At 41.8% G+C, this 10,965-nt stretch overlaps 2 protein-coding genes across 4 annotated transcripts; both read right to left on the reverse strand.

Annotated features, from left to right (window-relative positions):
• Nucleotides 1–241: 241 nt before the first annotated feature.
• LOC125712130 (olfactory receptor-like protein DTMT) lies at nt 242–10,666 on the reverse strand. 3 transcript variants are annotated; one of them, XM_048981813.1, is made up of 3 exons: nt 9,455–10,666; nt 5,049–5,160; nt 242–750 (listed from the first exon to the last, which is right to left on the reverse strand). In XM_048981813.1, the coding sequence occupies exon 1, from the start codon at nt 10,661–10,663 to the stop codon at nt 9,605–9,607; it is 1,059 nt and encodes a 352-aa protein (XP_048837770.1). In that variant the 5' UTR covers nt 10,664–10,666; the 3' UTR covers nt 242–750; nt 5,049–5,160; nt 9,455–9,604. The 3 variants fall into 3 exon arrangements, with proteins under 3 accessions (XP_048837770.1, XP_048837769.1, XP_048837768.1); XM_048981812.1 differs by having other exon boundaries at nt 242–384; nt 4,687–5,160; XM_048981811.1 differs by lacking the exon at nt 9,455–10,666 and having other exon boundaries at nt 242–384; nt 4,687–6,426.
• Nucleotides 744–2,076, reverse strand: LOC125712131 (olfactory receptor 1M1-like). Its single transcript, XM_048981814.1, has one exon. It carries the CDS (start codon nt 2,074–2,076, stop codon nt 1,018–1,020), a length of 1,059 nt encoding a protein of 352 aa, XP_048837771.1. The 3' UTR covers nt 744–1,017.
• Nucleotides 10,667–10,965: the final 299 nt, after the last annotated feature.

Here is a 10,965-nt window from a genome sequence, read left to right on the forward strand (position 1 = left end):
GAGAGCCTCAAGAAGCCAGAAGATGGAGGATTCTGAGTCAGGGGTCTCAGGCCTCAACCGCTTAAAGTGTGTCTCCAATCTCCTGATGCCATCGGGAGACTCGCTCATCCAGCACTGGATCATGAGGGAAAAGGCAGGTCCCTGCTAGTGGCCAGCAAGTCAGTGATGCAAAGACAGATAATCATACTCTCATAAGGTGATAGACCCCATTAAAACTCTATTAATGTAAGTGATTTCATAACATTTTCTGCCATAAATAGTAGCTGTGACTTTGAATCACCCACCACTGTTACTCTGCCTAAGTGCAGTTACTCAGTTGAACATCGTACTGCATACAGGAGAATAACAGAGGACAGGAACATGGTGAGGGAATTAAGTATAAACCTGTTTCATTTTCTGCATCAGATAGAAATACATTTTCAAAACATTGCTATATACTAATGAGTTACATTTTGTAAATATTCTCTAAGCAGATATATACGGCGTATCAGATCTCAAATGCACATAGAACATAAAGCATCTTGCTGGCTTTTGCATCGACTACTGTCCCCTTATTCCTCATATGCCATTTTATGCTGTACATAAGCACTGGGACACTGTAACATGTCTGGCTCCAGGCTAAGCTAAAAGCATTATAGAGACCATGCAGGCCGAAATCATCACGCAGAAGAAGAAGGAACTTGCTAATGTATTCTAACCACTTATTCTGATGGGCATCATATGGTGGTGGTGGGAAAGGGGGGCTGCAACCTATCCTAGGTAGCACAGAGCTGAGGTACTCCCTAGACAGAACACCAGACCCTCACAGCGCACATACAAGCACACGCTTATTATCTACGGGCGATTTTGAGACACCAGTTACCGGAAGCACATGCTTTGGACTGTGGGAGGAAAACACACAACACAGGGAGGAAATGCAAACTCCACACACGGAGAGCAGAGGACAGACTGTAATCCTCAACCTTAGAGGTGTGAGATGACAGTGTGACCCCCCCTGAACCTCCATGCCACACTTGGTTATTTCAATGCAGTAATTTTGCTGTTGAATCGCCTCCATACAATCCTACGAAGCTGCTTCAGTTTCAGACCATAAATGAGAGGGTTCAGGATTGGAGGGACAATGAGGTACATTATAGAAAGGCTGTTTCTGAGAGCCTGCAGGGAGGCGTCTGAGCTTAAACGTGCTGAAACAACATCAAAAATTACAGAAATGGAAAAAGTACTTATTGTGATAAGATGGGGCAGGCAGGTCTCCATAAACTTACTACGTTCTATCTGAGATTTTATACATATCCTGGTGATTTGGACATAGGAGGTTATAATTAGCAGGAATTGAAATGTATGAAAAAAGAAACAACAGTAGCCATATATGTTGTTTAAGGTGGTATCTACACATGACAGCTTCACCACATCCCAGGTAAAACAATAAAGCTTCTCAATTCTGGATCCGCACAAGGGGAGTCTGACTGCCAACATAAACCAGACAATTATCTCAAAGAAAGATAAGAACCACATCATCTGGAGCAACATTCTCACCCTCTGAAGCGTCATAATGGAGTGATACTCCAATGGTTTGCATATCGCAACATACCTGTCATAAGCCATTACTGTTAAATTAGTTGTATCACAGACAAGATACATGCTGATTCCAAATATCTGAATTATACATGCAGTGTATGAGATCACATGAGAGTCTGACAGAAGGTCAATCAGTAGCTTTGGATAGAAACTCGTAGAGCCACAGATTCCATTTAGACACAGATTACAGAGGAAGATGAACATGGGCTCATGGAGAATCTTCTCCAGTAAAATGATCAAAATCAGAGTTAAATTCACAAAAATGGTGAAAACGTAGACAAGAAGAGAAATGGCAAAAAATATCTGTCTCTTTGTTTTAGTCTCATTCAAGCCATGGAGCACAAAAACAAGTTCACTGGAGGAGTTTTCCATCTGAGCCACCTTAACGTGTCGTTCACAGACACGGAGCTTCTTTCTAACTGAACGTCTGGGTCTGCCTTTCTGTGAAGACCCACAGTGCTGTACAATCAGGATAAATGCTGGCTTTTGTCTCATCATATTATCTGCCTGTAGGATCCCGTTCTAATTGTCTGATGCATTAATCTCTGCCAGATTACATAGTATTACCTTGTCCTCCTCTGTATGGCTGTTTGATGCCTCTATCAGTTCAGCTGACCTGTAGGCCTTTATATGCTTCTGGATTCTGTTGTTTGCCTTCCATAATTACTGCACTGTTACACAGGAATGACGTGACTCCACAGTAACACCCAGGGAAACATGACAATCACATTCGTAATTAGCTCTGCAGGGAAATTGCACTTCTGTGGTTGTTCAAGAGAAGGGCCTGAGTCTTCATTGATTTAATCATCAAACACTAGATCAGATACATATACCCACATTAATGCCACATTAATGTTAAAAGAATAGTATTCAAAGACATTCTGTTTTGATTTATGATGAGAATGATCTGACAGCAGAACAAGCGGATGTCCAACACGGGACTGGAAATCACATGACCTACACAACTGACCCAGACATGATGTTTTGCAAATTTCAGGAACAGAGGCCAAATTAAGTGAAGTGAAAACTTCCCATTGATGGCACACCACACAAAAATGAAATCTGTCCTCTGGACGTAACATCGTGACATTGCAGGGGGCAGTTATTACAGTATTTAGTACCCGAGGAGCAGTGCTTGGGGGTGGTATATTGTTGGTCGAGGATTCAAACTAGTAGCCTTTCAATGACAAGTGCACTTTTCTAATTATTAGGCCACCACTGGCCCAACCTATTATAGGACATAGGATATAAATTTTTATTCAAATAGTTATTATAATTTTAGCATAATAACTCATTGGCCAGTTTTCCTTTTCTTTCTGGCCAAACTCCTCCAAAACTATTTCTGCTGTGTTTAGGTTGGATGGCCAGGTCATGTGATGTGACATGCTAACACTGTCCTTTGTAGGTGGCTGGGTGTGTCCAGATTTTCGACTGATAATGTAAATTGCAAAGCCTTAACATGGAGGCTTCAGAAGCAGGGATCCCAGGCCTCAGCAGCTAAAGCTGGTCTCCTACAGTATGTCCTTATGCCATCGGGAGACTCACTTATCCACAACTGCAACATGAGGGAAACGGCAGGTCAGAGATGCAAAGACAGATAATAATGCTGTTATCAGGTGTTAGATCTTAGGAAAGGATTTTGTAGCATTTTCTGTGATGGATTAGTGGCCCTGACCTTCACTCACCTGCTGCTGCCTCTCTATGCAAACCTAGTGAAATAAGTGTCATACAGTATAGTTAAGAAAAGCAGAAGACAGAAATATGTTTAGGGAATAAAATATTAAATGTTTTTATTTTCTACATCTGGTAAATTCCATTTAAAGATTTAATTTTTGTACAGTGGTTTTATTTAGTTCAACTAATACATTTAAAAGCCACATGCAATATGAAATGTATATTATAGGCACGACATCGTGCTGCGTCTTACATTGATTACTGGCCCTTAAAACCTCACCTGTTGTTCATATTGGTGCTGTGCACTGGGACAGTGTGAAATATCTAACGATTTATTTTCTAGCGGAAGCTTAGCTAAGCTAATGGCATCATAGCAACCGCATAGGGCTAAATCATCAAGCAGGAAAAAAACTGTTGGTTATTTTCTCTAACCATGTATTCTGTTCAGGGTCACAGGGGGTAACCAGGAGCCTGTCTTATGTAGCACAGGGCAGAAGGCAGGGGTGCATCCAAGATAGGACACTCGTCCCTCACAGGGAATATTCATGCACAGGCTAATAATATTTCCGTCATTTACAGGCACCAGTTACCCTGAGGGCATGTTTTGGACTGTGGGAGGAGACCACACTACACAGGGAGACAATTCAAACTCCCCCCACAAAGAGCAGAAGACAGATTGTAATCCCCAACCTTGGAGGTGTGATATGACAGTGTGACCCCCCCTGAACCTTCATGTCACACTTGATTATTTCAGTGCAGCATTTTTCCTAGTAATTAGGATATAAGAGCTTATGATTAGCAGGACTTGAAATATATGGAAAAACAAGGATAATAAAGGCATATAAATAAAATAAGGTGGCATCTATAGATTCCAGTGTATAGTTATGACTTTGTAAAGAAATGGGGTATGTGTGCACTGCCACAAAAGATGGCAACTAAAGTATAGTGTTTGTTCAATATATTTATTAAGCAGGAAAAGCATGAACAATACAGTCACATGACCATATAGTGCGTTAAGCAGATCTTAAAGAGCACACTGTCAGCATGGCAGAGAGCATCAAGAAGCCAGAATATGGAGGATTCGGAATCAGGGGTCTCAGGCCTCAACCGCTTAAAGTGTGTCTCCAATCTCCTGATGCCATCGGGAGACTCGCTCATCCAGCACTGGATCATGAGGGAAAAGGCAGGTCCCTGCTAGTGGCCAGCAGGTCAGTGATGCAAAGACAGATAATAATGCTCTTATAGGGTGATAGACCCCATTAAAACTCTATTACTGTAAGTGATTTCATATAATTTTCTGCCATAAATAGTATTTGTGACTTTGGATCACCCACCACTGTTACTCTGCCTAAGTGCAGTTACTCAGTTGAACATCGTACTGCATACAGGAGAATAACAGAGGACAGGAACATGGTGAAGGAATTAACTATACACCTGTTTCATTTTCTGCCTCAGATCGAAATACGTTTTCAAAACATTGCTATTTACTAATGAGTTACATTTTGTAAATATTCTCTAAGCAGATATATAAAGCATATCAAATCTCAAATGTACATAGAACATAAAGCATCTTGCTGGCTTTTGCATCGATTTCCCCTCATTCCTCATATGCCATTTTATGCTGTATATAAGCACTGGGACACTGTAACATGTCTGGCTCCAGACTAAACTAAAAGCATTATAGAGACCATGCAGGCCGAAATCATCACGCAGAAGAAGAAGGAACTTGCTAATTTATTCTAACCACTTATTCTGATGGGCATCATATGGTGGTGGTGGGAAAGGGGGGCTGCAACCTATCCTAGGTAGCACAGAGCTGGGGTACTCCCTAGACAGAACACCAGACCCTCACAGCGCACATACAAGCACATGCTTATTATCTATGGGCGATTTTGAGACACCAGTTATCTGAAGCATATGCTTTGGACTGTGGGAGGAAAACACACAACACAGGGAGGAAATGCAAACTCCACACACGGAGAGCAGAGGACAGATTCCCCAACCTTGGAGGTGTGAGATGACAGTGTGACCCCCCCTAAACCTCCATGCCACACTTGGTTATTTCAATGCAGTAATTTTGCTGTAGAACCTTCTCCACACAATCCTACGAAGTTGCTTCAGTTTCAGACCATAAATGAGAGGGTTCAGGACAGGAGGAACAATGAGGTACATTATAGAAAAGCTGTTTCTGAGAGCCTGCAGGGAGGCGTCTGAGCTTAAACGTGCTGATAGAAGATCAAAAGAAAGAGAAATGGAGAAGGTACCGTAAGTGATGAGATGGGGCAGGCAGGTCTCCATGAACTTACTACGTTCTATCTGAGATTTTATACATATCCTGGTGATTTGGATATAGGAGGTTATGAGTAGCAGGAATTGAAATGTATGAAAAAAGAAGGAACAGTAGCCATATATGTTGTTTAAGGTGGTATCTACACATGACAACTTCACCACATCCGAGGTAAAACAATAAAGCTTCTCAATTCTGGATCCACACAAGGGCAGCCTGACTGCCAACATAAGGGAGACAATTATCTCAAAGAAAGATAAGAACCACGTTATCTGCACCAACATTCCTACCCTGTGAGGCGTCATAATAGAGTGATACTCCAGCGGTTTGCATATCGCAACATACCTGTCATAAGCCATTACTGTTAAATTTGTTATTTCGCAGACAAGATATAAGTTGATTCCAAATATTTGAATTATACATGCAGTGTATGAGATCACATGAGAGTCTGACAGAAGGTCAATCAGTAGCTTTGGATAGAAACTTGTTGAGCCACAAATGCTGTTTGCACACAGATTACACAGGAAGATGAACATGGGCTCATGGAGAATCTTCTCCAGTAAAATGATCAAAATCAAAGTTAAATTCACAAAAATGGTGAAAACGTAGACAAGAAGAGAAATGGCAAAAAATATCTGTCTCTTTGTTTTAGTCTCATTCAAGCCATGGAGCACAAAAACAAGTTCACTGGAAGAGTTCTCCATCTGCGCCGGGCTGACGTTGCGTTCAAAGGCACTGAGCTTCTTTCTAACTGGGTGTCTGGTTCTGGGTTGTTGTGAAGAATCACAACGATGTACAATCAGGATACATGCTGGCTTTTGTCTCATCATATTATCTGCCTGTAGGATCCCGTTCTAATGGTCTGATGCATTAATCTCTGCCAGATTACATAGTATTACCATGTCCTCCTCTGTATGGCTGTTTGATGCCTCTATCAGTCCAGCAGACCTGTAGACCTTTATATGCTTCTGGATTCTGTTGTTTGCCTTCCATAATTACTGCACTGTTACACAGGAATGACGTGACTCCACAGTAACACCCAGGGAAACATGACAATCACAGTCCTAATTAGCTCTGCAGGGAAATTGCACTGCTGTGGTCATTCAAGAGAAGGGCCTGAGTCTTCATTGATTTAATCATCAAACACTAGATCAGATACATATACCCACATTAATGCCACATGAATGTTAAAAGTATACTATTCAAAGACATTCTGTTTTGATTTATGATGAGAATGATCTGACTGCAGAACAAGCGATGTCCAACACGGGACTGGAAATCACATGACCTACACAACTGACCCAGACATGATGTTTTGCAAATTTCAGGAACAGAGGCCAAATTAAGTGAAGTGAAAACTTCCCATTGATGGCACACCACACAAAAATGAAATCTGTCCTCTGGACGTAACATCGTGACATTTCAGGGGGCAGTTATTACAGTATTTAGTACCCGAGGAGCAGTGCTTGGGGGTGGTATATTGTTGGTCGAGGATTCAAACTAGTAGCCTTTCAATGACAAGTGCACTTTTCTAATTATTAGGCCACCACTGGCCCAACCTATTATAGGACATAGGATATTAATTTTTATTCAAATAGTTATTATAAATTTAGCATAATAACTCATTGGCCAGTTTTCCTTCTCTTTCTGGCCAAACTCCTCCAAAACTATTTCTGCTGTGTTTAGGTTGGATGGCCAGGTCATGTGATGTGACATGCTATCACTCTCCTTTGTAGGTGGCTGGGTGTGTCCAGACTTTCGACTGATATTGTAAATTGCAAAGCCTTAACATGGAGGCTTCAGAAGCAGGGATCCCAGGCCTCAGCAGCTAAAGCTGGTCTCCTACAGTACGTCCTTATGCCATCGGGAGACTCACTTATCCACAACTGAAACATGAGGGAAACGGCAGGTCAGAGATGCAAAGACAGATAATAATGCTGTTATCAGGTGTTAGATCTTAGGAAAGGATCTTGTAGCATTTTCTGTGATGGAGAAGTGGCCCTGACCTTCACACACCAGCTGCTGCCTCTCTGTGCAAACCTAGTGAAGTAAGTGTCATACTGCATAGTTAAGAAAAGAAGACAGAGATATGTTTAGGGAATAAAATATGAAATGTTTTTATTTTCTACATCTGGTACATTCCATTTAAAGATTTAATTTTTGTACAGTGGTTTTATTTAGTTCAACTAACACATTTAAAAGCCACATGCAGTCTGAAATGTATATTATAGGCACGACATCGTACTGCATCTTACATTGATTACTGGCCCTTAAAACCTCACCTGCCGTTCATATTGGTGCTGTGCATTGCGACAGTGTGAAATATCTAACGTTTTATTTTCTAGCGAAAGCTAAGCTAAGCTAATGGCGTCATAGCAACCGCATAGGGCGAAATCATCGAGCAGGAAAAAAAACTGTTGGTTATTTTATCTAACCATGTATTCTGTTCAGGGTCACAGGGGGAAACCAGGAGCCTGTCTTATGTAGCACAGGGCACAAGGCAGGGGTGCATCCAAGATAGGACACTCGTCCCTCACAGGGAACATTCATGCACAGGCTTATAATCTTTAGGTAATTTACAGGCACCAGTTACCCTGAGGGCATGTTTTGGACTGTGGGAGGAAACCACACAACACAGGGAGACAATTAAAACTCCCCCCACAAAGAGCAGAAGACAGATTGTAATCCCCAACCTTGGAGGTGTGAGATGACAGTGTGACCCCCCCCCGAACCTTCATGTCACACTTGGTTATTTCAGTGCAGCATTTTTCCTGGTAATTAGAATATAAGAGCTTATGATTAGCAGGACTTGAAATATATGGAAAAACAAGAAAATTAAGGCATATAAATAAAATAAGGTGGTATCTATAGATTCCAGTGTATAGTTATGACTTTGTAAAGAAATGGGGTATGTGTGCACTGCCACAAAAGATGGCAACTAAAGTATAGTGCTTGTTCAATATATTTATTAAGCAGGAAAAGCATGAACAATACAGTCACACGACCATGTAGTGCATTAAGCAGACCTTAAAGAGCACACTGTCAACATGGCAGAGAGCATCAAGAAGCCAGAATATGGAGGATTCGGAATCAGGGGTCTCAGGCCTCAACCGCTTAACGTGTGTCTCCAATCTCCTGATGCCATCGGGAGACTCGCTCATCCAGCACTGGATCATGAGGGAAAAGGCAGGTCCCTCCTAGTGGCCAACAGGTCAGTGATGCAAAGACAGATAATAATGCTCTTATAGGGTGATAGACCCCATTAAAACTCTATTACTGTAAGTGATTTCATATAATTTTCTGCCATAAATAGTAGCTGTGAGTTTGGATCACCCACCATTGTTACTCTGCCTAAGTGCAGTTACTCAGTTGAACATCGTACTGCATACAGGAGAATAACAGAGGACAGGAACATGGTGAGGGAATTAAGTATTATCCTGTTTCATTTTCTGCCTCAGATAGAAATACGTTTTCAAAACATTGCTATATACTAATGAGTTACATTTTGTAAATATTCTCTAAGCAGATATATAAAGCATATGAAATCTCAAATGCACATAGAACATAAAGCATCTTGCTGGCTTTTGCATCGATTACTGTCCCCTCATTCCTCATATGCCATTATATGCTGTATATAAGCACTGGGACACTGTAACATGTCTGGCTCCAGACTAAACTAAAAGCATTATAGAGACCATGCAGGCCGAAATCATCACGCAGAAGAAGAAGGAACTTGCTAATTTATTCTAACCACTTATTCTGATGGGCATCATATGGTGGTGGTGGGAAAGGGGGGCTGCAACCTATCCTAGGTAGCACAGAGCTGGGGTACTCCCTAGACAGAACACCAGACCCTCACAGCGCACATACAAGCACATGCTTATTATCTATGGGCGATTTTGAGACACCAGTTACCTGAAGCACATGCTTTGGACTGTGGGAGGAAAACACACAACACAGGGAGGAAATGCAAACACCACACACAGAGAGCAGAGGACAGATTCCCCAACCTTGGAGGTGTGAGATGACAGTGTGACCCCCCCTAAACCTCCGTGCCACCCTTGGTTATTTCAATGCAGTAATTTTGCTGTAGAACCTTCTCCACACAATCCTACGAAGTTGCTTCAGTTTCAGACCATAAATGAGAGGGTTCAGGACAGGAGGAACAATGAGGTACATTATAGAAAGGCTGTTTCTGAGAGCCTGCAGGGAGGCGTCTGAGCTTAAACGTGCTGATAGAAGATCAAAAGAAAGAGAAATGGCGAAGGTACCGTAAGTGATGAGATGGGGCAGGCAGGTCTCCATGAACTTACTACGTTCTATCTGAGATTTTATACATATCCTGGTGATTTGGATATAGGAGGTTATAAGTAGCAGGAATTGAAATGTATGAAAAAAGGAGGAACAGTAGCCATATATGTTGTTTAAGGTGGTATCTACACATGACAGCTTCACCACATCCCAGGTAAAACAATAAAGCTTCTCAATTCTGGACCCACACAAGGGGAGCCTGACTGCCAACATAAGGGAGACAATTATCTCCAAGAAAGATAAGAACCACGTTATCTGCACCAACATTCCTACCCTGTGAGGCGTCATAATAGAGTGATACTCCAGCGGTTTGCATATCGCAACATACCTGTCATAAGCCATTACTGTTAAATTAGTTATTTCGCAGACAAGATACATGCTGATTCCAAATATTTGAATTATACATGCAGTGTATGAGATCACATGAGAGTCTGACAGAAGGTCAATCAGTAGCCTTGGATAGAAACTTGTTGAGCCACAGATGCTGTTTGCACACAGATTACACAGGAAGATGAACATGGGCTCATGGAGAATCTTCTCCAGCAATATGGTAAAAATCAGAGTTAAATTCACAAAAATTGTGAAAACATAGGCAAGGATGGAAAGGCCAAAAAAAATCTGTCTCTTTGTTCTAGTTTCATTCAAGCCATGGAGCACAAAAATAAGTTCACTGGAAGAGTTCTCCATCTGAGCCAGGCTGACGTTGCGTTCAAAGGCACTGAGCTTCTTTCTAACTGGGTGTCTGGCTCTGGGTTGTTGTGAAGAATCACAACGATGTACAATCAGGATAAATGCTGGCTTTTGTCTCATCATATTATCTGCCTGTAGGATCCCGTTCTAATTGTCTGATGCATTAATCTCTGCCAGATTACATAGTATCACCATGTCCTCCTCTGTATGGCTGTTTGATGCCTCTATCAGTCCAGCAGAACTGTAGGCCTTTATATGCTTCTGGATTCTGTTGTTTGCCTTCCATGTGTGAATGATGAGAATCTACAGTAACACCCCAGAAAACAAGACCGTCACAGTCCTAATTAGGTCTGCAGGGAAATTGCACCGATACGGTCATTCACCGGAAGCGTCTGAGCCTTCACTGATTTAACCCTCTGGAGTTA

The sequence above is a fragment of the Brienomyrus brachyistius genome, chromosome 17, assembly GCF_023856365.1.
Source record: "Brienomyrus brachyistius isolate T26 chromosome 17, BBRACH_0.4, whole genome shotgun sequence".
NCBI lineage: Eukaryota > Metazoa > Chordata > Actinopteri > Osteoglossiformes > Mormyridae > Brienomyrus > Brienomyrus brachyistius.

Coding starts and splice junctions, on each gene's coding strand:
- LOC125712131 (XM_048981814.1), bottom strand. CDS start 2,076: ATGATGAGACAAAAGCCAGCATTTATCCTGATTGTACAGCACTGTGGG.
- LOC125712130 (XM_048981813.1), bottom strand. CDS start 10,663: ATGATGAGACAAAAGCCAGCATTTATCCTGATTGTACATCGTTGTGAT.